The 26,823-nt window shown below is 51.5% G+C and overlaps 1 protein-coding gene across 9 annotated transcripts in view; it reads right to left on the bottom strand.

Moving 5' to 3' along the window:
• Positions 1 to 621: 621 nt before the first annotated feature.
• Positions 622 to 26,823, bottom strand: part of Ttc39a (tetratricopeptide repeat domain 39A) — a 50,562-nt gene continuing 24,360 nt past the window's right edge. For 6 of the 9 annotated variants that reach the window (XM_048351281.1, XM_048351284.1, XM_048351283.1 and 3 more), the window contains exons 3-18: positions 21,212 to 21,343; positions 20,310 to 20,383; positions 19,487 to 19,554; positions 17,960 to 18,024; positions 15,987 to 16,086; positions 15,229 to 15,294; positions 13,580 to 13,688; positions 13,082 to 13,149; positions 12,939 to 12,998; positions 11,983 to 12,144; positions 8,951 to 9,042; positions 7,353 to 7,473; positions 4,534 to 4,645; positions 4,109 to 4,223; positions 2,258 to 2,374; positions 622 to 1,817 (exon numbers count right to left, since the gene is read on the bottom strand). In XM_048351281.1, coding sequence (XP_048207238.1) covers positions 1,694 to 1,817; positions 2,258 to 2,374; positions 4,109 to 4,223; positions 4,534 to 4,645; positions 7,353 to 7,473; positions 8,951 to 9,042; positions 11,983 to 12,144; positions 12,939 to 12,998; positions 13,082 to 13,149; positions 13,580 to 13,688; positions 15,229 to 15,294; positions 15,987 to 16,086; positions 17,960 to 18,024; positions 19,487 to 19,554; positions 20,310 to 20,383; positions 21,212 to 21,343 — 1,585 coding nt within the window. In that variant the 3' untranslated portion in view covers positions 622 to 1,693. Of the gene's footprint in view, positions 1,818 to 2,257; positions 2,375 to 4,108; positions 4,224 to 4,533; positions 4,710 to 7,352; positions 7,474 to 8,950; positions 9,043 to 11,982; positions 12,145 to 12,938; positions 12,999 to 13,081; positions 13,150 to 13,579; positions 13,689 to 15,228; positions 15,295 to 15,986; positions 16,087 to 17,959; positions 18,025 to 19,486; positions 19,555 to 20,309; positions 20,384 to 21,211; positions 21,344 to 26,823 lie in introns of those variants that run through there. The other 3 variants (XM_048351289.1, XM_048351287.1, XM_048351288.1) reach the window with 3 other exon arrangements.

The following is a 26,823-nucleotide window of genomic DNA, read 5'->3' on the forward strand; positions in this document are numbered from 1 at the left end:
TTGAAATAGAGATTTCATGATCTCTTAAGTGTATACATTTTGTTAAATAATACCTTTTTCTCTTAACTGAAAAATCCCAAGACACATACAACAGACCAAGAAAAAGCTGTTCTATTTTAAAAGAAAGAAGCTGTTGGTAAACAAATGTAGATAAGGTAAATAAATGTGTCTGGGAGTGAGGTACAGAAATATTTCTGTTTGGTTTTTTTGGTGCTATTACTGGGGCTTGAACTCAAGGCCTTACGTTCTTTTTTTTCTTTTTTTTTTTTTTTTCCAAGTCCTGGGGCTTGGACTCAGGGCCTGAGCCCTGTCCCTGGCTTCTTTTATTCAAGGCTAGCACTCTACCTCTTAAGCCACAGTGCCACTTCCAGCATTTTCTGTTTATGTGGTGCTGAGGAATTAAACCCAGGGCTCCGTACATACTAGGCAAGCACTCTACCACTGAGCCACATTCCCAGCCCTCAAGGCCTTACATTCTTTTTTTTTTTTTTTTTTTTTTTGGCCAGTCATGGGCCTTGGACTCAGGGCCTGAGCACTGTCCCTGGCTTCTTCCCGCTCAAGGCTAGCACTCTGCCACTTGAGCCACAGCGCCGCTTCTGGCCGTTTTCTGTATATGTGGTGCTGGGGAATCGAACCTAGGGCCTCGTGTATCCGAGGCAGGCACTCTTGCCACTAGGCTATATCCCCAGCCCATGGCCTTACATTCTTGATCAGCTTTTTTACTCTTTAGTTGAGCCACACCTCCACTTTCAGCTTTTTGCAGGCTAGAGACAAGAGTGTCTCTGATTTGCCTAAGCTGGCTCTGAACCACGATTCTCAGATCTCAGCCTCCTTAGTAGCATGGATTATAGGCGTGAGCCACAGGCACCCAGCCAGTTGATTTTTATAGATCATGTTATTCCCGAGAGTTTTACTTTGGCATACGGCAAGGAGGCAGACTGGTTTCTGAGAACGTTCTCCCCCACACCACCTAACATTCTAGTTTTGGCAGCTAGACAGCAATACAGCTCCTCTGTCAAGCCTTGGCATCTCCATTCCCAGTGACTTGATTTTATGGACAGACTAAAAAATCTCATCTCACACTAAAAAGACCTACCTGGTTTATAATGAAGTAATAAAGGAAACTAAACATGAGGAGGAAAATGGTGGGTGGCTGTGTGTGATCTCTATGTCCAACTCTAGAAGCTTCCAAGCTAGACCCTCTCAGAATTTCCCCAGGGTCCTAGGCTTGGGAGCTGAGACCTTGCCTGAGATTGGAAAAACCATTTGGATGTTGGCATCATGTAAAGAGATTTACCTCTATATCGCATCCCTCTGGGTAAAAACAAAGACTTTACAGGTGGGCTGGTTTTTTGCTTTGTTTTCTTTTTTTTAAAGCCAACTATAATATCATCAATGTATTTCTAAGGAAAATGTAAACTGTTCATACATTCTCTTAAACATCACAGTGAAAAACAAGTACCCGTATGTGTGATAGGGCAGGCAGAACACCGCGCCTGCTCTGCCACGGTCACACTGGTGAGACTGACAGCTTTGCGTGTGCACAGATATTCTTGTGCCATCCCACGGGAGCACCAGTGCACCCCAAAGGCAAGGCAAGGGCAGGGCAGGGGGGATGGATCTTTTGAAATGTTTCTAGGAGTTTTGTCCAGATGTCTCTGTTGGTCTTCTAGCCCAGGAGTGCTGCACAAAACTACAAAGACACTGGTGAGACTACGGACCTGTTGCCATTGTCTAGAGAAGACTTGGCTTGGAGTGTGGCTGCCTGGATTCGAAAATGCGTCCTTGACTCCATGGAGTAATTCTTGTAGTTTAGCCTGGAAGTGAAGGAAATCAGATACATGAAGCTACTTGCTCCAGGAGGCCTTTTGTATACATGTGAGCCACCCCCACCCCACACCTGTCAAAGGAGGTAACCTAGAGGGAGGATTAACTAACAGTGTGCAGCCCCCCCATCCCTTGCATATGCTCTGTGAAGCCCCTGAGCCCCTTGTGGGAACACGGGGCTGAAAGGAGAGCTGCGACCTGAATCCTGCCTGTGCTGAGGTCCTGGGCAACTCACTTCCAGTCTCTGGGATTCCAATCGCTCATTTGTAAACTGAGGTAGATGCTTTCCTATGGCAGTCAGAGCTGAGGTCCCAGAGAAACAGCAGTTTGCCTCCCGGCTGCCATACTGCTCTTGCCAGCAGCCTCCGGCCCTGGGGCCTGGGCCCCTCTTCCCACAGCCGGCTCCACATCCATGTTACCCAGCTCTTACTTGGCAGTATCCAGGAGGCTGATGGCTTCCTCATTTCTGCCTTGCTCCATGAACAGCAGGGCCAGCTCCAGCAGGGCATTTGGGATCAAGTAGTGGTCATATTTAATCTTCTTTTCACTGCACAACAGACGAGGATATGGCTCACAGGCTTTGCCTTTGAGGAGTTCTTCGGATTTTCCTCTGGAGCTTTCTCAGGACTTAGGATGCTTTCCTGATCCAAATTCCAATTTGAGGAGTTTCCCACTACCTAGCCTTCACAGGGCTGTGGTCTCATGGTGGAGCTTTCTCCTATACTCTGGGGCCCCAACTCCCTGACAGCCTATGGTTCTTGTCATGTTTGTTGCCCACTACCTTGCTTCAGCCCGACCTCTTTTTCTTATGTGTTGATTGGCAAGCCTCCTATCTGTAATCTGGCTTCTCTGAACCCATACTCCATTCTGGAAGTTGTTTTTTGTTGCTGTTGGTTCTTTTTGTGCTGATCCTGGGGCTTGAACTCAGGGTCTGGGTGCTGTCCCTGACCCTTTGTACTCAAGGATAGCACTCTACCACTTGAGCCACAGCTCTACTTCCAGCTTTTTTGGTGGTTAATTAGAGATAAGAATCTCATGAACCCCTCTGTATATCATTTTCATAGTAACAATTTTTTAAATGTGTTTGGTTTTTTTGTTAATTAAAAAAAAAGTCTCTCGGGCTGGGACTATGGCCTAGTGGCAAGAGTGCTTGCTTTGTATACATGAAGCCCTGGGTTTGATTCCCCAGCACCACATATACAGAAAATGGCCAGAAGTGGTGCTGTGGCTCAAGTGGCAGAGTGCTAGCCTTGAGCAAAAAGAAGCCAGGGACAGTGCTCAGGCCCTGAGTCCAAGCCCCAGGACTGGCCAAAAAAAAAAAAAAAAAAAAAGTCTCATGGGCTTTCCTGCCTGGGCTGGCTTCAAACCACAATCCTCAGATCTCAGCCTCCTGATTACAGGCGTGAGGCACCAAGCACCCATCTTAGAAGACATACTTTTAAAGCCCATTTTCCCTGCCTACTGTCCTTCTCTGGCTCTCTTCGGTCTACAGAATAAAGTGTAGCCTTGTAAACAAAATAGTCTACTGACTTCAACTCTATGGCTCTGCTCAAGCAGGGGAGGACCTAGCATTGGTGTTTGGTCTGTTTCTAGGCATTTTCATTAGGTAGTAACTATTCCACTTAAAACTTTTAAGTTTGGGGCCTGGGAATATGGCATAGTGGTAGAGTGCTTGCCTCACATACATAAAGCCCTGGGTTCAATTCCTCAGCACCACATAAACAGGAAAAAGATCCAGAAGTAGTGCTATGGCTCAAGTGGTAGAGAGCTAGCCTTGAGCAAAAAGAAGCCAGGGACAGTGCTCAGGCCCTGAGTTCAAGCCCCAGGACTGGCAAAAAAAAAAAAAAAAGAAAGAAAAACCTTTCCCGTTTGCTTTCTGTGCCTGATATGTCAACTCTGCAGATCCTTGCTTGGCATCTCCCATTGGGTTTAAGTTGCATTTCTTCCTCGTGCAACTTCTGTTCACTACACTTCCTTCTGGTGCAGCCTGAGTGCCCCTGGCGGAGCTGCTTAGTCTTGTCTCTAACCTCAACACGCTCAAGTCCAGGGCAGAGACACTGAGTTAGACTCCTGGCAGCACTATAGAAACTGGCGCTCCTCTAGTCAGTTTGGCAGCCTAGGGACAGGAGGTGGAGCTGGGTCTGAGTTAATCTGTGATCAGTTCATAAGTGATGAATGAGCGTGGCTGAGCTCAGTATTCCATTGGGCATAAGGAAGGAGGAGCCCCCAAAACTCTTCCCAGAATTCCCGATGGCCAGTGAGAGCAGCCGGAGGCACTTACTTGGCAGGGATGCTCCTGAAATTCTCCTCGGCCTCCTGGACACGACCTAGGTATTTCAGGCACAGACCTTTCAACAGTTTCACCAGGCACGCGTCATCCACGGAGTACTCATTCTCTGAGAAAGGGGTGTGAGGGAAGAAAGCAGGCTGGCTCATTTCTGCAGCCATGACAGAGCGCCCCTGCTCTACAGGACCCAAGACACAGGTGAATCAAACGCGGCCCTGGTCCACAGGGGCTCCAGATACTAAGACAATGACAATAGTGTGAAGCCCAGAAGCTGTGGAGCCTAGACACCGCCTGGACTAGGAGACCAAAGAACCTTTGTCAGCCTGGAGGAACGAGGAAAGGGCACCTTTGGCAGAGGGAGCCTTTCACTGAAAAGCCTTGATGTAGCCCAGCAGGTTCAGGGGCCTGAGTGTAGTCACCTGGGACCTTTGCCAGCATCTCTTCAGCCTTGGTGATAACCTCAAGTATCCCATCAGTGAGTTCCGGCTGCTTTCCAATCACGGCGTAGCCATTCCAGATGTACATCATTTCCTAAGGGCAGGGGTGGGGCAAGTCAGTCCTAGGTTCTGCCCCAACAAGGCCTCAATTTTCCAATCTGTAAAATGGGCAGCTCTGATCAGCATCTCTAAAGGCCCTTTTAGCCCTAATTCTCCAAGGCAAGTCTCCCCTAGTCTAGGAAGCTGTGGGCCCGAGGGAGCCTTGTCACTTATTATTTTTTTTTTTGGCCAGTCCTGGGCCTTGGACTCAGGGCCTGAGCACTGTCCCTGGCTTCTTTTTGCTCAAGGCTAGCACTCTACCACTTGAGCCACAGCGCCACTTCTGGCCGTTTTCTGTATATGTGGTGCTGGGGAATTGAACCCAGGGCCTCATGTATACGAGGCAAGCACTCTTGCCACTAGGCCATATCCCCAGCCCCTTTGTCACTTATTTTTGAAATCTTACCCCTGTGAAAATTTAAGGTACCCCAGTGTCCTCACTGTTCCACTCATAACTGCCAATATTTCTCAGCTCTCTTTTTTTCCACTGGTACTAAGACTTGAACTCAGGGCTTGGATGCTGTCCCTGAGCTTTTTCACTCAAGGCTAGTGCTCTACCACTTTGAACCACAGCTGCACTTCCAGTTTTCTGGTGGTTAATTGGAGATAAAAGAGTCTTGCGGCTTTCCTGCCTTGGTTGGCTTTGAACTGTGATCCTCAGATCTCAGCCTCCTGAGTAGCTAGGATTACAGTATGAGCCACCAGTGCCTGGTTCTCAGCTTTCTTTCTTTTTTTTCTTTGCCAGTCCTGGGGCTTGGACTCAGGGCCTGAGCACTGTCCCTGGCTTCTTTTTGCTCAAGGCTGACACACTACCACTTGAGCCACAGCACCTCTTCTGGCCATTTCTATATATGTGGTGCTGGGGAATCGAACCCAGGGCTTCATGTATACAAGTCAAGCACTCTTGCCACTAGGCCATATTCCCAGGTTCTCAGCTTTCTTTCTGCTTTGTGGCTTACTTGCTATGCTGTCTCCTAATCTCTGTCCAAATTTCTTATCTTAGCAGGGCCTCCTATATTAGAGGAATTATGGTTTATATAAATACTGTAAGAGAATAGAGTTTAGGACTATGTCAACGACTGTCATCTTTGTCCTCCCCCACTGAACTCAATAACAACTTTCCATTTCCTTTAGAAATAAGTTACTACCATAAAGACTATATTCTGATTAGGTTTTTCTTTACTGCCAGGAATATTGCTCTGAATATTAAAGTTTCATTCACTATAACTATTATCTTAGATGAGCATTTCTTAAATGGTCAAACCAGCTAACAGATGTGATGGTGATTTGTTAAAAGTTCTGTAAAAGAGGGCTGGGGGTGTGACTGAGTGGTTGAGTGCTCGCCTAGAATGCATGAAGCCCTGGGTTTGATTCCTTAGTGCCACATAAACAGAAAAATCCAGAAGTTTCGCTGTGGCTCTAGTGGTAGAGTGCCAGCCTCAAGCAAAAGAAGCTCAGGGACAGTGCTCAGACCCTGAGTTGAAATCCCAGGACTGGCAAACAAAACTATAAAAGACATTTTGGTGGTGATGGTGGTGGTGGTTATTATCTTTTATGAAAGGAATTTATGTTTAGAACAGATCTATTGATCCTTGCTCAAATTGTTCTGAAGTCCCAAGTTGGCAAATCTTCCATTAAAAAGGGGAATGGAGGGGTGCAGGGGAGGGGACATCTGTACCCAAATAAAATTTTAAAAATTATAACCTTCAACTTCTTCCTGGAGACTCACCATGATAGTTAACATATACAGGCTCAAAGAAAATCTACATGCCTCTCTACAGTATCCCTCTTCCTCACTTGAAAATGGGCGTGGAACATAATACTATATGAACTATACATACATATGTGTGTGCACATATATATGCCATATATATATCATGCATATAGAACATGTATATAGTACATAACATACACATAGTACATATGTGTATAATGTATATATACTATATAATATATACACATATATATTATGTAACATTACATATAGTGAGCATAATAGTATATACTTTACATTGCAGGAAGAGGGAGCCTACCTAAGGTTACACATATCACAAACAGTAGAGCCAAGGCCCCTTTGCTGGCTTCTTTACGAATGACACAGCATCAGGACTTTTAGCAAACCTTAAGCTCGTCTGATCCCTGTGGAAATCACACATGGAATTAGCCTTCTACCAGCAGCTGAGGGGCCAGGCTCTAGAGCCAGACTGCTGAGTTCAAAGTCTGACTCACCAGCTTGCTGCCGTGTGAGCCAGACACGTGATCTTTCCATGGGTCTATTGGGCCTTACTATACTTGCCATCCAGCTTTTGTTCAGAGCTGTGCATGGCATGGCTGAGGCCCAAGTCCTCAGAAAAGATTGGTTTCTGTAAACAATTTCCTGACAACTTGAGTAGTCTAGGGATGCAGACAAGCCAGCGAGATCACTGTCTGGCCCCTGTGGAGGAAAGCAGCTCTTCCTCCTTGAGGGGTATGCAGCCTGTGGACCTGTCTCCCCAGTACCCGCAGAGCAGTGACACCTCAGAGGCAGCGCCATGTCCACACCCCTGTGCTGCTCCCCACAGCCCACATCAATGATGAACCCCTCTCTAGGCCCCAAGACCTGAAGATCTTTCTCACCCATCTACTTCCTGTCATCAGTGTCTCTCATCTGGTCCCCACAACCCCAAAGCCAAGGGCAGGGCTGGTCCAGATGTTCTACCCACCAGAGCAGGGACTGGCAATGGGACAGGGTTGGGGGACAGATAGCGCCTGGACTTCCGGATGGCAAATTTCTCGGTGGGGAGGGATTTCCCAGCAATCTTGAGCTTCAGGCCTGGTACGGCTCTGGGAAAGAGATGGGGAGGAAAGAGACAGATATCATGGGAATGGATGAATGAGAAAAAAAATGAGATCACTGAGGCCCCCCAGTATACCCAGCCTCAGGTTGGCTATTCTCTGGGCTTCAGTCTCCCTGTCTGTATGATGAACTGGCTCTAAAGGGCTAAGCCCGAGCTGTCCATCTCATGTCACAGGCCCTGCCCCACTTCCTAGCCATTGCCTAGCCTAGGCAAAGGGCTCCCCAGCGGGCAGACATGAAAATGTACTAGACACCTCAAGGTCTGCCCTGCTCCTGCTTATCTCAGCTCTCCTCCCAGGTCCCTTCCTGGGAGGGCCCAACAGAAATCTAATCCCAGTGTGACAGGGAGACCAACACCCAGAGAAAGGGTGGGACTCCCAGACCCATCGCTCAAGCGCTCTGGCCTCGGATACGCAGCCTCCTCCGCTGTTTCCAATGACAGAATAAAATGTGTAGCTTGGCAGGCCTCGGCCAGAGCCTCCGTCAGCAGCTCTCGCCCACCCTCCAATTCCTACCACACTCCCTGGGCGCGGCTGTGACCTCAGGCCTGAGCTGCATAGGCTCAGGAAACAGCTGGACTAGGGGTGACGCCACCCCCAATTCCTTGCCTGCGAGGTTTCCACTTCCTCATCTCTAAAGTGGAGCTTATGATGCCATTCTGATGCCTAGTCACAGCTTTCTGGATAAGCTGGAAACGTGGGGTTCCCTGTAGTAACAGGCACTTAGCAAGTGATAAACACCCTATTATTACAACAGCAGTAGCCCAGGAAGTTCCTCTTACACCCACTTCCAGGCCTGCTGATTGGGACAGAGGAACCTCACCACGACCCAGGAAGGCCATGGCTCTCAGTCTGTCATGGCTGAGCATTCCTTGAACCCTTTTGAGTCTAAACAGGAGGTACAGAGAATGACAATGGCAGCACTTGGGGGTAGGGATGGGGGCTGAGAAGTCCCAGGTCCCATAACACATTTAAAATATGTTATCTAGTTGTTGCAAAACCACCCTGCAAGGAGGTCCTTGTTATTCCCATCTTATAACTGCTGACATTGTCAAAGTGAGACAGCTAAGCCATGGGAAGACTGCGCTCAGTCGTGATGGTTTGATCCCACCTTGGCCTCTGTGCTGGGCTTTCCTGGGCACATCAGATTCGCTGGGCGGAAGGACCTCTTCCCCCTCCCACCTCAGGGTCTTAACCCGCTGAAGAAAGAGGCTGAATGTAGAGGATGTGGACAATACCACAGGGAAGGGGCTTTACTGATGGCAGCAGCATGAGCTGGTGATTGGGTGAGGGTGATGGACACAGTAGTGCTCCTGGGGCGGAAAGTTTGGAACCAAGGGCAGGGATTGGGGGAATGGCCACCCCACATCGATGCTCCAGGAACCCCACTCAAGGAGCCACAAGTGGTGCCTCGCTGGTCTGCCCACAGTGGGGCCTACGGTGGTAGCACAAGGGTGAGGCCCACCTAAACAACTCCACTTCGTCATCACCAAATGGCTTGTAGTCCTCCTTCCCAAACATACTGAGGTAGGCAGCCTTCATGTAGATGTAGGTTGCCTGAAACAAAGCCACAGTCAGAGGTGAGAAGGCCCCTCCCTCACAGCCCAGGATGGGCAAACAGGCATTCAGACCTCACTGTGGTCCAGCATAGAGGCTAACACTGTCTCAAACTTCTGGAGAGCAAATGGAGCAAGCTGAAGATGGGGCTGAGAGTCAAATCCAGCAGAAGCCACTGTCCAAGCAGCAGGTTTTCCACCCTGGAGCAGCAGCAGAGAGAGAGCCTACCCACCTCCCACCCCACCCCTGCTAGGGGGCAGGGCTGCTGAGCTGGTTGGAGGCAGAGACAGGGAGCACATCAGGGCTTCTGGGGAGCAGTGACTGTAGTTGGCCCCTGAAGGATGATGGGAAGATTAAGAGTCCTAAGAAGGCCAAGAGGAGCAGCCTGAATGGAGCATACAGATAGGTGGCACACTGCAGGAGCTGCATAAAGGTATGGGGGCAGGGTCGGCTCAGGCTCTTAGCCCTCATAGTGCATCAGGGGCTGCACACACATCTCCTCATTCCCTCCACAAGACAATGCCTGAAAGCAATCTGAACCCTGACCCAGCTGCTTCAGTGGCCTACAGGCCCTTCCCTAAGTCCCACAGGAGCGGCACTTGGCTCCATGCTGCCCTCAAGTGATTAAAGCCTTGAAATACAGTTTATGTTTGCAGAAGCAGCTGCCAAGAAAAACAACCAAGACAGAAATGCAGGGGTGGAGAAGGAAAGTGATCAGGACGTCTGAGTCTGGTCTCTAGCACAGGCAGAAAGCAGCCTCTACCTGGCAGCCACACGCACACAGCTTTAGCCTGGCCTTCACGACGTTTATGTGGGCTTGTGATACGGAATCTCCCCTCCCAGAGACCTGTTACCTGGTCCCTTGCCCTTTCCTCTGTACTCCCCCTTAGCCCCATCAGGCTCTGCCTGCTGTCCTTCTGTCCCGACCACAGTTTCCCTGTCAGTCTTATCATTCTAAGTGCTTTCCTACTCCCCCAAGACCTCCCCTGGCTGTGTACTCCAGAAGTAGGATGGATGCAGTGGCCTCGAGTTGTGTGCATCCAAGTTATCGAAGGATGTGATGGAGATTCACAGCCACCTGTGCCCCGGGTCACCCATTTGCCTTCTGATTCCATAAACATTTACCTTGCTAATTATGCCACTGGGTTCTGTGCCAGGCAGATGGTGCTTGTCCTCAAGGTTACAGCAAGCAGCTCAGAGGAAGGCTCCTCCAATGCCCCACCCCACCCCGCATGCCGGCACTTGCTGATACACAACCTCTTGGCGGCGACTTCACCCTGAAACTTCATCCTTGTCCCTTTCTGGCTTGCTGTGACCTCCCACTCTGCTCTGCCACTCCAACTCCTCCCAGACTCCAGCTCAAGATCTAGGCTTCCTGAAGCCCTCCTCGGCCTGTGGGCTCCCAGCATTCCCTGAGCACAGTCTTGAGCACACAGCCGTCACTGCCTAGTGTCCATCCTGTCGGTCCCTAGGATGTGCTGAGGAAACAGATCTCCTGGGGTTGGGCCAGGCAGAGAGAGAGCTGTGAACTGGAAAGTAATGGGTTCTGTGGTAGCCGAGTGCCGGAGATTAGGAATGTAGAAGACTGCAGAACGCAGGGTGCTACACCCTCCATTTTTTTTTCTAAGAAAACCCCTCTGAGGAGGGTTTGCAGATGGAGTCACACAGAAAGCTGAGTTCTGACCTGAGCCTCATGAACTGTGAGGTCTTGCTCTCCTCACAGCCACTGTGTGGACACCGGGCCTCCCCTGCCCCCCTGTAGACGGACTTCCCACAGGAAGGACTCCACAGTCACTTTTAGTGGATGCGGCGCACAGGGCTCAGCCTGAAGAAGCACCTCAGCAACACAGTGCTGCCCTCTCAGGAAGACTTGAGTGGCAAGGGAAAAGCCGAGGCCTCTTGAGTCTCCCGGAATGGACCTCAAATCCAGGATGTGTCCCCAGTAACATGTTCTACACATGCCCAATGTAGAGCTTCTACATCACTGGATGTGGTGTGGAGGAAATGATGAGTGCTAGATGCACAGTGAGCAAAGGGGGAAAGGAAACTGGGTGCAGATGACAAACAGGCCCTCTAACACGTGCCAGTGCAGATCAGGGGCTGCCTAAAGGTCTTTGCAGAGAAGGCTTTTAGGTCAATAGTAATGTCTGCACCAAGAGGGGCTGAAGTCATCAAGACACATGAGCTAGATGGCTCTGAGACTCTTGGGTTTGGAGTTCTGTGCACTATTACCATGAGGAAAATGGCTAGTATTTATTTTAACATTTACCATGATAGCTTTTATCTATGGTGGGTAAGCATCTGCTTTGCTTTGTTTTGCCCCAAAGCACAGATTTAATCTCTCTACAAACATGTAAATGCTCCTTCCAAGTGCTTGGCAACACATGTGAGCCATGCTGTCTATCTCTTGTGAGAACACATCTCAACTAGCATGCTGAGGATGCAGCTCAGTGATAGAGCACTTGTGCAATATGTACAAGGCCCAAACATCAAATGCATTTCTCTGTTCCTCTTGGTTTGGTTTTGTTGTTGTTGCTGTTCCAATCCTGGGGCTTGAGCTCAGGGCCTGAGCACTATCCCTGAGCACTTTTTACTCAAGGCTAGCACTCTACCACTGAGTCACAACACCACTTCCAGTTTTTTTGGTAGTTAATTGGCAATAAGAGTCTCACTGCCTTTCCTGCCTAGGGTGGCTTGGAACTGCAATCCTCAGATCTCAGCCCCCCGAGTAGCTAGGATTACAAGTATGTACCATTGGTATCCGGCAACTTCCTCACAGTTTTTCATTCCTTACAACTGGACTCCTATTAGAATGCATGGTTCTATTTCAATTCCAGCGGAGGCATCTGTGTTCAGTCAGAGGTCGGGGCCCTTTGTTTGGGGACTCCTAGCTCATCTGAGTCAGCCCTGGCCCTCCTCATGCCCTGACATGAAGCCCACCTTGGACCAGGAATTCTCCTTGCTGAGCAGGTCGGCGTAGAAGTAGGCCATCTTCCACTGGCCCTTGTAAGTGAAGCACCACATCAGTTCCCAGTAGCACATGTGGTGGAACTGCTTCCAGTGCTGCTGCGCCTCACAGCACTCCTCGAACCGCTGGATGGCCTACGGGCACCTGTGGGTCAGCCTGGTGGGTGCTCACCTGGCCCCACCCCGCCTCTGCACCCTCTAGCACCACAGTAGCCACAGCCTCCTCCAGTACATGGTGGTCCAGCCCCGTGCCACACCCAGGCAGTGGCTGGGAGCCAGGCGATCTGGCCTCAGGCCCAGTTCTACTCTATACGGTGTACAGGACCTTAGCTCCACTACTGGCCCTCTCTGGAACTCTAGATTTGGGGTCACAAAATGAAAGGGAAGGACAGAGCCACACGACATTGACCATGAAATAATAATGCCTGTGCCTCAACAACACTCCAAAGGTTCCAATAGTTTACATGAGGCTACCGAGGCCTGTCCTGTCAGGGAAGCTAAAGACCCCCAGAACTCCACATTGTGGAATCTATTTTGAGCTTTGCTATAGCTGCTGGGGTCTCTGCCATGGCCGAGACCCTCCCCATCCTAACTCTTCCCGAGGCTTTGCACAGGCCCCGGCACCACCATTGTACCCGTAAGGGCCTAGCTTCATCACCATGCCCTAAGCAAGTGGCCTCTCTACCCTCTGCCTTCCTCGAGGAACCCCTCCCCCTCACCAGGAAAACTACAGTCTCCATCTCTTAGCAAAGTCCTGCAGCACTAATATGGCGGCCTCCCTCCTCTCCACACTGCCTCTACTACCCCCATGCTCTCGCGGATTCTCTCTTGGGCCCCATTTCTGGTCTGCCTAGTTCCTGAGGATACCTCTGTATATCTGACTTCCCACGGGGCTGGGGGACCTCAAAGGACACCCCTCCCTCACTCACGGCATCAATGTTTCCTTTAATGGCTTCAATCCGCCCTGCAAAGAACAGGAAGATGGCACCCTGCAACGACATGGATGAGGGCCTGTGTGGGTCGGTGGGGCACGGGCCAGTTGTGGTGAGCACTTGGCACAAGCTGTGCTCACCTTGGGGTACCGATTCAGGTAAGGCTTCAGCAGCTTCTCCGCCTCCTCGATATTGACATTGCCGGTACCTACACGGGGAGGCAGGGGAGGCGTAACAACTCAAACTCTTGCCCCCCTTCCCCCAGGAAGCTACCAGAACCTTCTAGGGACTAATGTCTGCTTCTCTGTACTATGGGGATAACCATTCTCTTCTCCTGTCTCCAGGGCGACATGAGCATTAAACAAGCTGGTATCCTGTCATCCCAGTACATCGCAGGGTTAACCCCAGGAGCCTGCCCCTGCCGAGTCCGCCCGCGCCCTCACCCCCTCTAGCAGGTGGTGCAGGGCCTCACTTTCTTAGGCGAGAGGCCAGCAGCTGGTGTCCAGTCACACAGAGAGCAAGTGTGTGTGGGTGAACAGCCCAGCCCCCATGACAGTACCCCGATCCCAGTCCCCGGGGTCTCTCACCCTGGGAGACCACCAGACCCAGTGCCTGTGCCCACCCTGCAGGATTCCTACCAAGTACGAAGGTGAGGAAGGTGTGGTAGCAGAGCAGCAGCATGACACAGAGCACGGCGCGGAAGCTGTGCCCGGACGCCCCCTCCTCTAGCTGCAGCAGCCCGTAGTCCTGGGGGACAGGAGGACAAGCTGAGGTTCCCAGAGAGGCGCAGGGGGTCTGCAAGCTCACTGGACATCTAGGACCACCGGGTGGCTGGAGCAGGGTCAGAAGAGCGCTAGACTTGGTGTCTAGAGGCCTGAGTCTAGAGCAGCTGTTACCCTGTGGTGTGACCCTGAACAAGAGGCGGCTTCCTGGGGGAAGAGGCCTGGTAGCTTCTCCCCACTGCACCTGCTCTCAGCCCTGTGGGGAGCATGGGGTGGGGGAGGGGGCAGGAAAGCTTCCTGAGGAAAACCCTCTGGTTACAGGCTGTAGAGGAGCTGGGACGAGACCCCCGCACCCCCCCCCCCACCTTCCTCAGGCTCTGCCTTCCCCTGTCAGCACTACTAGCCCCTCATGGATGGCAGAGAGGCTTCCACAGACACCCCCCTCCCCTTGCTGCTCTCTGTCCTGGGCCGTGTGCACGTCCCAACTCCTATCCTTAAGCCCCCTTTCTCACAAAGAGCAGTGGCCTCGGGCTGTGCTCAGCCATCACTGACTCTACAATCTATTGCCTTAAGACTGTGTGGCCCTCATACTATTTCTTTTTTGTTGGTTGTGCTGGTCATGGGGCTTGAACTCTGAGCCTGGGCGCTGTCCCTGAGCTCTTCAGCTCTTCAGCACCATTTCTGGTTTTCTGGTGGTTAATTGGAGATAAGAGTCTCGTGGACTTTCCTGCCCAGGCTGGCTTTGAACCTCAATCCTCTGATCTCAGCCTCCTGAGTGGCTAGGATTATAGGTGTGAGCAACCGGCACCTGGCACTATTTCTTTTTTATGATTATGTTCTTATGCCACATAATATGGGAGAAAAATTTGAGAAAAATACCAGCACGACCAGCTTGTCTGTGGACATGCCAGATACCAGGAAGGACAGAAAGAGTGCATGGGAACGGGGTCAGCTAACCTACAGGGGGCCCCTGGTCTCTTCAGATGAGGCTCAAGACTTGCTCAGGCCAGAGGGCGAGGGGGGAAGCTGCACCGGCAGAGGGCTCCTGACTTGCACACCAGTGTTCCGTTCACTGCTTGGGCCCCTGCCATCCCGAAGGGGCTGCCCCAGGAGGGACTGGCACTTGGGTTCCTGCCCTCAATAAAGCTCCTGGGCACTTGAGTTCTCTGATCCAGCTCAGGAGCTGATATACAGGAGGACTTCCCTGATGAGGTATGAGCACCCCATAAAATGGACCTGGGAGAAGCACTTGCCCAAGGCCCTGGAATGAGGAGACCAGGCTCCTGACACTTGTCAGGCTCACAGAATGTGGACCCCCAGGTCTCTCAGGGCTGCCCTTCATACCCACCCTTACCCCGGAACCTCTCTACCTTTGAGGGGCCAGGCAGGGATCTGTGTTCTCGTGAGCCCAGAATGAACACTAGGACCAAGTCCAGGTAACACACTGAGGCAGGGGTAGGCCAGGACTGGCAGCCAGGTCTCGCAACTCCTTAGTCTCACACCAGCCATCCCTGCTCTGGTCCTAGGGCTGAGCAAGATGAAGGTACCAGAAAGCAGAGGGTTACCTTATTTCCTGAGAACCCCACAAACTCCAGCAGCCGCAGGATCCTGGTAGGAAGCATGGACAGTGTCTGCAGGAACAGAGACAGCAGCCCATGGTGGGTGCCAAGGCGGGCAGGGAACCTCACCACAAGGCCAGACCTTTCCCAAAGAGGGGAGGAAAGGGCAGGAGAGGGATGCTACATCCCCTAGACACACACACACAGCTCTCAGGAATATCTCTGGCCATTAGGGCCAGTGAGGAACCTGGATCGCCCCAAGAGCTCCTCAGCGCCCGGAACACCCTTCTGCACCTGGAAGCCCTGTGGATCCTCCCAGCCCCAGGTCAGACGCTTACCTGCCTCCCCCTGGAAAGTTTTCCCAGCTCCCCCTAAGAAGAGGCCTTGACTCCCTGGCCCCGGTGGGTCAGCAGCTTGTTCCAGGTCTGTCCTCATCCCTGGTTCCATTAAGCTTAGACAACCAGGTTTCCAGGACAGAAGAAACCCGGATTTACTGGGCTTGTCCAGTTCTGCGCTATAATGATTTGCATGGCTGAGGGTTTCGTGCTACTGGATGCTCAGCCAGCCTTTCCAAGCAGCCCCAGCACCCTCCACTGTGGTCCCAGCTGTGAGCTCCTCAAGTCAGGATCCTGTTTGGGCCCAGGTGCTCACCACACAGTCATGCACAGTGGTCCTGACGGGTGATCACATGTAGACTACAAAGGACATGCAGTGCCTATTTCCCTGGACACCAGGGTCATGGGGCTGAGGGAATGGCCACTCACCAGGTTGAAGGCCCCCACACCAAGCTTCACCCCTCCTTCAAAGTGCCTGAAGCTCTCCGCCTTGCAATACTGTGAGGACTGGATGAGACTGTCCAGCTCCCTGAGGGAAGACCAAAGTCCTGTCCAGCCAGATCCTGAGGGCCTGGGCGAGGACCCATGCCAGCAGCGCCTACAGTGAACTCCTGCCCGAGCTGAGCTTGAATTCCCTGGCGGTGGAGTTACAGATTCTGCAGCTTCAGGGAGCTGCTATGCAAGGAATTGCTAACCCCATCTCCTACCAGCCTACACCTCACCCCTGCATCTCACCCCACTGGCTCCAGGGTGCCCTGCTTGGCCCAACTTCTAGACATATGTTCGTGCTCTCAAACATGGTTTCTCATCCTGACACCTTTTTTTTGGGGGGGGGGGTGAGGGGCCGGTCTTGGGGCTTGAACTCTGGGCTTGGATGCTATCCTTAAGTTCTTTAGTTCAAGGCTAGCACTCTACAACTTGAGCTACTGTACCACTTCTGGTTTTCTGGTGGCTAATAAGACTCTCACAAACTTTCCTGCCTGGGCTGGCTTTGAACAGCAATCCTCAGATCTTGGCCCATTCCATGTGTGAGCTGCCAGGCCGGCCTTCATCCTGACATTTTAGGCTGGATATTCCATCATTGGGGAAGGGAGTTGGAGAAAACCTGTCCTGTTATTGTGTTATCTAGTACCTCTCTGGTGCCCTCTAGTTGTGAGTAGCAACTTCTCAGACAACTAACATTATTTCTAGACATTGCCCAGGTTCTCCTGGGGCACAAGGGCCCCCAACTGACAGCACTGAGCTAACTCAAAGTGTCCTCTCTCAGGAAGTCTTCCTGGAGTTTACCCTCTTCCTTCTGGTCCTGAACGGCACAGAGTCTATAGCCCAGGACAGAGGCTATAAAGATGCGCCTGCCTCTGTGAGCACCAGAAGGGATTCCAGTCAGAGCTCACTCCTGAGGTTTCCCTGTGCCATGCACTGGAAGGCAGTGGAAAGCACAGATGCCCTCAGTAGTTTCATCTAGGGGGCAGTGTCCCTGACAGAGAGCAGCATGTCCAAAGGCCCTGAGGTAGGGGTAGGCTTGGAATATTTGAAGAACAGAGAAGGTCCAACAGGTCTGAGGTAAATTGAGGGAGGAGATATGACAAGGAAGACAAGACGACTCCCAGAATGACAGGATGATGACCCAGAGCTCTCTTCTAAGGGAAGTTGGTAACGGGTTGGCCTGATTATGGAGACATCATTCTGACAGCTGGCAGGACACTTGGGGATCAGAGCACTTGTCTGGTTTTCCCCAGACAAATGCAGTTTCCCCAACACAGACCGGTGTCCACACACTGTATGGCATGCTGGGCTCTGATGCCTACACCAGCAGCCCCATTAAAGTTAACATAGCTGGGCACTGGTGCTCATACCTGGAATCCTAGTTACTCAGGGGGCTAAGAATTGCAGTGCAAAGCCAGACCAGGCAGTTAAATCTGTGAAACTTTTTTTTTTTTTTTTTTTTGCCAGTCCTGGGGCTTGGACTCAGGGCCTGAGCACTGTTCCTGGCTTCTTTTTGCTCAAGGCTAGCACTCTGCCACTTGAGCCACAGCACCAATTCTGGCCATTTTCTATATATGTGGTGCTGGGAATTGAACCCAGGGCTTCATGTATACGAGGCAAGCACTCTTGCCACTAGGCCATATCCCCAGCCCCAGCATGAAACTCTTATCTCCAATAAACCACCACAAAGCTGGGAGTGGAGCTGTGGCTGAAGTACTAGCCTTGAGGAAAAAGCTCAGGGACAGCCTCCTGGCCCTGAGTTCAAGCCCCAGAACCAGCCACAGGGGTACCTGAGCTCACAACAGACTTCCAGCTTCAAGCCAGTATTTCACCTCCCACAGTGCATCCTGAGGGGTACAGGGACATAGCTCCTGGGCCCTCAGCCTCCCCATTCTCCCCATGCCAGCCCCACTCACTTGTAGGTCTGGTAGCTGTTTCGAACTTTGATGCCACCCTTGATGAAGCTCACCATGTTCTCATCCTGCAGGAGGGAGAAATGCTGTAGCCAGGCCGAGGGCAGGCAGGCAGCCAGCTATGGCCCGAGGAATCACAAAAAGCTCTGAGCCTTGATTGTCTGGTTCCCTGTGTCTAGATCTATGAAGGAACTGCAGCAGGTAAGAAGGCTGCTTTTCTCCCTTCTACACACACAGGGTGCTTGGCGAGAGGCCTGGGGTGGGGGGCATGCCTTGAGAGACAGGGCCTCCCTCTAGGGCAAAAGACTGTGCAAGCAGGAAGGAGCCTCATTTCTGAACTGCCTGTACTTTCTGCCACATGCGGGTGTTTATCACATTTATCATTTGAAGCACCAGTGCGCCAGCTAGCCTGGCAGCTCCTGAGAGCCCCACTCAAAGAACAATGGGTGGAGAGGGGCTGTGGAAGCCATGTGCATAGCAGTAGGTGGGGGAGAGAGCAGGGCACAGCCACGCAGAGATGGGTACAGAAGGCAAGTCCCTTGAGGCCTTGATGAATTTCAAAACAACAACATGCTCTTCAGACACAAACAGGAAGGTGAACATGAGGAACATTCCAGGTAGCAGCCCAGACAGTGGGAGGAGGCCAGAGGGCAGGGTGGGCTACCACTACGATCTGCTCTTTGGTTGAAGAGAGGATTGTGGGTATTTATATTTGTGATTACATATTAAACAAGTAAATGAAATAAAATGCTACTCATGGTGCAGGTGTTACAGCGAGTCTGATACCAAGGATTAGGATTAATGCAATTCTGATCAGCTATTTCCTCCAAAAGAGGGGAAATGTGTGCCCCTTTAAGATGGGATCTAGTTACATAGTCCAGGCTGGCCTTGAAGTCCTCCCTGCCTAAGCCGCCTAAGTGCTAGGATTATAGACATACTCCTCCACCACTCACTTTATACGTGATTTTTATGTGTGATATCACCTCCCAGGCTTCCTAGGTTAAAAAAAAAATCACACAATGGTAGTGCTCATAATTACCAGTGTATGGTGAGGATACCTGGTTCTAACTTGGCAGGACCTAGGTTCAAATCCCAGTTTGCCATTTGTTAGCTGTGTGGCATTGGGAAGCTGACTCCTTTCCCAAGTCTTCCTCTAAATCTGGCCTTTGAGGTGAAGATTAATAATGTGACATGCATAAAACAAACTCAGGTGTGAGGTTTATAAAAATGACACACTACATTCGACTGTATGTAAAAGTCTGGCACACTAAGTGAGTGTTTGTCCAAAGATATTAGTGCAAAGCAGGTTTTCAGCAATGCCTAGGACCCTTGACAAGAGTGATGGTGGGGACACAGTAGACACAGCCCCCTAGTAACAGAGTTTGGGGACAGAGTACCCATCTCTTGTGCATGGAGCCCCACCAGGGTTGGGAGTCGGGGGCTCTGAGCCTGGTCCTCATCTGGCACATGGGGGATGGGGTCATGCCTGGACGTGGTGACTGATGGGAAATTACAGGCAGGGCTTCCTACCTGCAGGAAGGTCAGCGCTGCTCTCTGCAGCAGGCACTCTGCGTAGCAGACCTCGGCATGCATTTCCTCTGCAGGGAAGAAAATCAAAGCCCTGAGGCATCCTGGGGCTCTAGACAGAGGGCTTGGGTCAAATCTTCCAGTCTTCACCTCCCCCAAAAGCAAAGGAAGCCTGCAGCAGCACTGTGCCCCCTCGGCCCCATCCACTGCCCTGACCGGAGTTAGCTCACACCCCTCCATCTTTGTATTGGATTCCCAGTCCTAGGATGTCAACACCACCTCATCTTCCTGTTCCCGGGAACCATCAGAGGCTGTGCTAGGTACAAGAATCTTTCAGCGCTCTCTAGGTGGATAAGGTTGTTGGATCCTATGCTGGAGAGCCCAAACTACTCATGACTGGCTTCTGCCATACAGGGCACGAAGAAGCTATGTGAGTTACAACAACTTAGGCCATCTCTTCTGCTCCTGCCAACTGTCTCACCCCATGCATCAGCTCCTAAACCCCACACTCTCCTCCCAGCAGGTAAGGCAGACAGCAAGCCTACAGCATACTCAGCTTCCCTCTGCCTGAGCAGCAAAGCTAGTCCTGGGGACAGCTTTCCTGTCCTCGGCTTCCGGGCTCTTCCAGGTAAAGCTGATGGGTGGGTCTCCCTGTCCTCACTGCCTCGCCCAGTTGGCCACTTCTGGAAAGGTGCCAGTACTTTTCCACCTGTGTCCCCACCTTGGGGCAAGGCCCAGCCCCACCAGTGACACCTGCTGCCCTCCCCGCTCCAGGCCCACAGCCACCCAGGCTCAGCATGTTTGAGGGGACACCCTGATGCCACACCTTCCGTGAATTGCTCCATGGTGGGCCTGTATACCAGGCTGAAGGAGTCTGTCACAGAAGACTTCCTCCGGCGCCTGAAGAAGCAAAAGGAGCCTCCAGTCATTTGGTGAGGTGGAGAGAGAGGCCCAGCCCACGTCCTATTTATCCTTGCCCCTCTTTTCTATACTCCCAATAACTCCAAGGCCCCTGCCACAGAAGACTGCAGACCCTGGACTCCCTGTTGCTCATCCAAATCCAGAACTTTCTCACCTCATTGCCACTGCTGTTGCCACTACCCAGAGTTCCCCTCCTCCTCCTCTCCCCCTCTTCCTTCTCTCTGCTGGGTCATCCTTCAAGACTCCCCCAGGAGTCTTTCTGACTCCTCAGGCTCACTCTCCATCCCTTCTCTGGCTTCCCTGCATCTTGCTGGGATGTCACTGTCCCAGCCTAGGTCACTAGTGGTTGATGATCTCCAGGTCGCACCAGCCTGGGGTAGACATGTATCCAGTAGACAATGACCCAACCAAACACAAACTCTTTGGGTCTATTATTTCATTCACTCAAGCAAGGGATGACAAGCAAATACATTGTTCACTAGGTCCTGCACACCACATTTTCAGGTAACCCCTAGGACAATCCTGTAATGGGTATATCATCATATGCATTGTACAGATGAGGAAAGTTGAGTCCAGAGAGGGGCCTACCCATGGCCAAGGAGTTACAAAATGAGAGTGCAAGTGACACTGGTCCCTGGAAGTTGCTCAGTATCTGGGGACGTGTTGACGGAGACAGCTCTACTTGGAGATGCCACCTCTTAGCCCAAAGAAACAGCACTAATGGTGGCACTCTAGACTAGAGTTAAACCAGGGTGATAGACAGGAAGGTGGGCCTCATAACCCCAAACCCTGCCCCCACAGCCTGACCTCTGACACAGTGACTGCGCTTCCTTCATCATACTGCCGGCAAGCAGGATGTCCTGGGGGTCGAAGGTCATCATGGCCTGCATCTCCAGGATGGTGGCATAGGTCAGTGAGTGGTACATGCTCTCCTTGGTTCTGTGGAGGAGAGGGGGGCTATTGGGAGCACCGATCCTAGAGCTCCAATGTTATCACACACACACACACACACACACACACACACACACACACACACACACACACATTCCTCCCCGTTTTCAGCCTGGGAGTAAAAACAGGACCAGTAAATCCTTCCTGACCCTTTCACTGCTATTCAGAAGACCTTGGATATTGTGGGATCTGGTTCCAGCTCTTCTCCCTCCCATTCAGTGGCCCTGAGTGACCTGCCAAGCCTGAGCCTCAGCACTACAGCAGGACTAGCAACAGGCCCAGCACAGGTTGGCCTGAGCTGCTGTTTCCCAGGCGGTAGCCTGCCTCATGCCTTCTGCCCCACCTCCAGCAACTGCCCGATCCTTTCTATACCCAAGCCCCATGCAGGGTTCACTCCCTTCCACACCCCCTGGATCTCTTCATGGGCCACCTTTGCCTCCCTGGTCCCATCACCTGACCCATATACCCAGGATGAACCCTTCAGGCTCCATGCTGGGCAAGCTCTGCTCATCTCTCCAGCCTCTTGTTGCTCCCCTGCCCTGCTCTGATCTGGACACACTCAAGGTTGTACCCTAGCCTCATGAACCACACAGGAGACCTTATGCTTCCCACCTCCGGGCCTTTGCCCATACCATTCCCCCAGCCTGAGATGCCCTTCTGCCCCCACACTCCCCTGACTCATCTGTCAAGGCCCTCAAAGGCCTCACCGGCCCCTAGGAAGCCAGGGCTTCTCCTCAGAGACTCCATGTTTATGACAAGGTAGGGCCACAGTGAACCCACACCAGCACAGGCTCAGCTCTCTCCACAGACAGTGGGTCCCTGAGGGACAGGGCTGGGGATGACTCATCTCTGCTCAGCTGCGGGGCGACATGCAGTGTCAGTGAGTCATGGTAGCCCCAGGAAGCCTTCCCTCCGCCTCGTTTTGCCTTCATAGCTTCCACCTTCTCCACTACGGGTATTCTGGGGGTGTGGCAGGCAGCATTTAGTCTAACACACAGAGAGTGCCAGGGTAAGGAGGGCGAGAACCAGGTCAGGCCTAGGGTAGACCCCTAGCAATCTAGGCCTTGGCAGCTGCCTGTGTGATAGGGAGACGCAACGGGCCCCCCCTGGCCACCGTGGCCTGCAGATGGAGGGAGACAGAAGCTCTCTGGCACTGCAGTTTCCCCACGTGCCCTGGCCAAAGATTCACCACACTCCTCAGTGCCAGGCTAATGCTGGGAACTTCAGAGGACGGGTGACTAAGCTTTATAGCCAGTTTTATTGTTAAATCGTGTAACTTTAGCCACCTTCCTCTCTTATTTAAAAACCACCTGTAAAGCTAAGCCTTGGGGGCTCATGCCCAAAATTCTAGTTACTCAGGAAGCTGGAATCTACGGATCATGGTTCAAAGCCAGCCTGAGCAGGAAAGTCCATGAGATTCTTATCTATAATCAGCCACCAAAATAGCCAGAAGTGGAGCTGTGGCTCAAATGGTAGAGTGCTAATCTTGAACACAAAAAGCTTTGGGACAGCTTCCCTGGCCCTGAGTTCAAGCCCTTTTACTGGCACTGGCACACACACACACACACACACACACACACACACACACACACACAATTAGTTAATAAAATTTAAAAGTTATTTGTAAAAGGATGAGTTATCTGTAAAAGTTATCTGTAAAGTGAAGTCAAGTGAGTCTGTTGTTTGTTTTTGCTTCTGAGTGATGCTCAGGTATAGGACTCTTGAGGATAAAAGGTTCTGAAGGGAACAAAAGGCTCCCACGTTGGCCCTGCCCACAATACAGACAGCTTCCAGGCCAGTGCCAGGGCTGTTTTGTCTGCAAGTGGCTTGTAGAAGTGAGGTGGATCTCTGCAAAAGGGGTGATGAAGTTTGGAGTCCCGAGTATCTCTGACACAGCTTGGAATTTTGGCTTTGCCATTCGCAGAGGTGTGACCCAGGTCAGCCTCAGTCTCTCTGAGTCTCCTCTCTTCTTGATCAAAATGAATTCAAGTTGGGTGCTGGTGGCTCACACCTGTAATCCTAGCTACTTGGGAGGCTGATATCTGAGGATTGCAGTTCAAAGCCAGCCTGGCCAGTTAAGTCCATGAGACTCTTATCTCCAATTAACCACCAAAACACCTAACATGGGGCTGTGGCTCAAAGTGGTAGAGCACTAGCCTTGAGCATGAAAGCTCAGGGATAGCACCCAAGCCCTGAGTTTAAGCACTCAGGCCCTGAGTTCAAGCCCCAGGATCAACACAAAAATATAATTTAATAAAATGAATTCATTAATTCTCTGGCCTAGGACTTTCTAAGTAGTGTAAACAGCTATCCCAGGCTAGGGCTACATTACCGCTGCTCAGTAAATGTGAGTTTCTCCATGTCCTACCAGGGTTAATGGTCACTTCCTAGCATAAAACCCTTCTGCCTAAGGGGCTCCCTTCGCAGCAGACACCATTCTCCCAGAGAGGATCTGACACCCTTCGGCAGACCTGTCTACCTCTTCATCCCCGCTTCCCTCTTCCTCTCCACAGGATTCAGCCCAGCTCCATCTGTTGAGTCCAGACTGGTGCTGAGCCAGGAGGGACACCCAGCCACCCACACAGCTGGCAGACAAAGTGGAATTTCCAGTCTAAGGCCTGAGGCCCCAACATGCACCTGTACCTAGGAATCCTGCACCCTTTTTTGCCTTCTACCTGGGAGACCCCCAATTCTTACCTGGAGTGGGAAGCAGGGTTCAGGGACATGATTGTCCCCAAACCTCAGGTACCCCAAGATTAGTGTATACCCCATGAGTTCTCATTTGTACGTAGAGCAACCAGATCTATGAGGCAGACCCAGCTCTGCAGCATAATGCAAAAGGGGTCTTCCCTTCTGTGGAGTAGTGGCCAAGATGGAGAGAGCAATGGAAGAGCTGCCAGCAGAGCAGGGTGGTAGACTGGGGACGCCATGGCCGCTGTAGGTGACCTCCAGTCCTTTCATTGGTTAGTACCCAGGGTTTAGGCCTTGTCAGGTCCTTATTAATCTCCTACTCTGACCTGTCCTCACTATCTGGACATCCTCACCCTCACCCTACCCCACAGCTCCTTCCTGGCCCCCTGTTCAGTCCCAGCTGCATTTCTTAGGAAGCACTGGGAAGATCTGGAAGGCAGACACAGCCTCTCTGCCTCTCTAAATCTTCTAGTCCCTGTCTTTGAAGCTCCCACCTCCACTTCTGGGACTCTCAGACCTCACCTCACTGCCCCTCAACCCCAGAGAAGCTGCTTCTAGGACACCCATGTCCTCCTCTTCCTTCGGCCCTCTGGGACCCTATCTGCCAGGACCTGCCTCTGCTCTCCCCACTCCAGCCTGCCTGAACGCCTCCAGCCCACCAGCCCCTCGCTCCCCTTCCTTCACCTGACCAGGTGGTCCTCCCCTCTGCCTGGGAACGCCCCTCCCTCTGGCTCAGTCCTCACCCAGCCCATGCCACTTTCAATGTCACCTCTTCCAGGAAGCTTTCTCTGCTGTCACTGCTGTGACAGTAACCTCACGTATTCACTTGGCAACAGGCCCTACATTATGTGGCTGGTCCTAAAGCCTTCATGAGCAAGCCCCTCTACCTACAAGCTGGAGTCCCTGGGTAGATCTCAGCACCCCTTAGTGCTTGCTCCACTGTTTGAGAAGGTCTTGCTCAGTACGGGAGCCCCAGCATCCTTCACACTGTCAGGCACATGCGTGATGCTGAATGAGAGCTGCCCCTCCCCCTACCTCCTGGGTACACCTTGACCTCATCTTTGTCCTATAGAATGGCTCTCGTTTCGGAGTCTTTACAGGACAATGGCCACCCTCCCAACCACAGCCAACCTCCCTGTTCTCTCTTGTCAGTCCACTGCCCCATTGTCCCTTCTACAGCCTGTCACCTCTTCTGACCTTTCAACTTAGCTCCTTCAGGTTAGCCCCTCTGTGACTTAAACACACAATGCCCAGCCTTTCAACCTTCTTCTGCATCCAGAGAGGAAACTCAGAACATTTCCTCCAGGGCTGGGGATATGGCCTAGTGGCAAGAGTGCCTTGTGTACATGAAACCCTGGGTTCAATTCCCCAGCACCACATATATAGAAAATGACCAGAAGTGGCACTGTGGCTCAAGTGGCAGAGTGCTAGCCTTGAGCAAAAAGAAGCCAGGGACAGTGCTCAGGCCCTAAGTCCAAGCCCCAGGACTGGCCAAAAAAAAAAAAAAAAAACGAAACAAAAAAAAAATAAAACGTTTCCTCCACACCGCCACTGAGCAGCCATGAGACTCTTATTTGTAATTGCCAAAAAAATTGGAATTAAGAGGTGTAGCTCAAGCCTTGAGTGAAGGGTCAAGTAAGAACACAGGCCCTGAGTTCAAGCTCCAGTACTTTATTAAAAAATTAGAAGGAAGGAAGGAAAGGAGGAAGGACTCATTCCTCCCTCTTTCATTCCTCACGATCTCTGTTCGTCTCTCACTCTCAGCAGATGACCTTTCCCCTTCCCTCAGAGAAATTCCAGGACATTGCATGGCTATACCCTGACCTTCCGGCACCTGACACACACTTATCTCTGGGCGCAGACTTTTCATACTCCTCCTGATAGCGGCAGCAGCATAAGGCCCTCCAGGCAAAGTGGCCACCTCCTTACCACTAGAGACCCAAGCAAGCACAGCAGTCAGAGCAGAGCTGCTGGGGCCAAGTAGGCCTGGATAAAAACTAACGGGGGAGCCTCCATGTTCTAGGAACAGTGTCTAGAGAAGATAAATGCAAGGTAACACATACCCGAGTAAGTATAGCCATTACTCAAAGAAGTGATATCATAGAAAGCAAATGTGGTGGCAGGAACAGAAGCTTGGCAAGAGGGTAGGGGCAAAAAGAGGGCTCTTATCCCCTACAGATAGAATCAGGGCAATCAAACAAACCTATGGTCCTACAGTGAGGACCAGTAATTGCAACTGGAACTCAGCCTACTTTGAATGGGGCAGGAGTGGTGGGGGGGGGGGGCGGCTTTAAAATTTTTGATTTAGTAGCAATAATCATTTTTCCAGCTCAGTAATTCTCCGGGAGGTGATGAAGTACTTTTGCCTTTACTTCATGCAGTTTCTAGAACCACTGGACACCATTTAGGATGTCATAGGTATGCTTGGAGACAGTGCTGAGCTCTCACCGAAAAGGACAGGGAAGAGTCCTGACAAAGTGGCATAGGGCTGAGAACCAGCAGCGACACTGTTTCCTATGTGCATGGTAAAGGGGTCTCCTGTTTTCTCTGTGCTGCCTCCTCCAAAGCAAGGGCTTCCTCTTCTGAGTGACTCCCAGAGGCAAGGAAAGCAGCCCAGAGGGGAGACAGACAGGGAAGGAAAAGTCTTCTTATGTAGGTAGGTACAGATGAAGGCCATACAATGCCATTTGGTTCGTGTGTGTGTGTGTGTGTGTGTGTGTGTGTGTGTGTGTGTGTGATTAACTTTTTCCCATTTCCTGGAGTTCATTTCAATGAAT

This window comes from Perognathus longimembris, chromosome 7 (assembly GCF_023159225.1).
Source record: "Perognathus longimembris pacificus isolate PPM17 chromosome 7, ASM2315922v1, whole genome shotgun sequence".
In the NCBI taxonomy this organism is placed as follows: domain Eukaryota; kingdom Metazoa; phylum Chordata; class Mammalia; order Rodentia; family Heteromyidae; genus Perognathus; species Perognathus longimembris.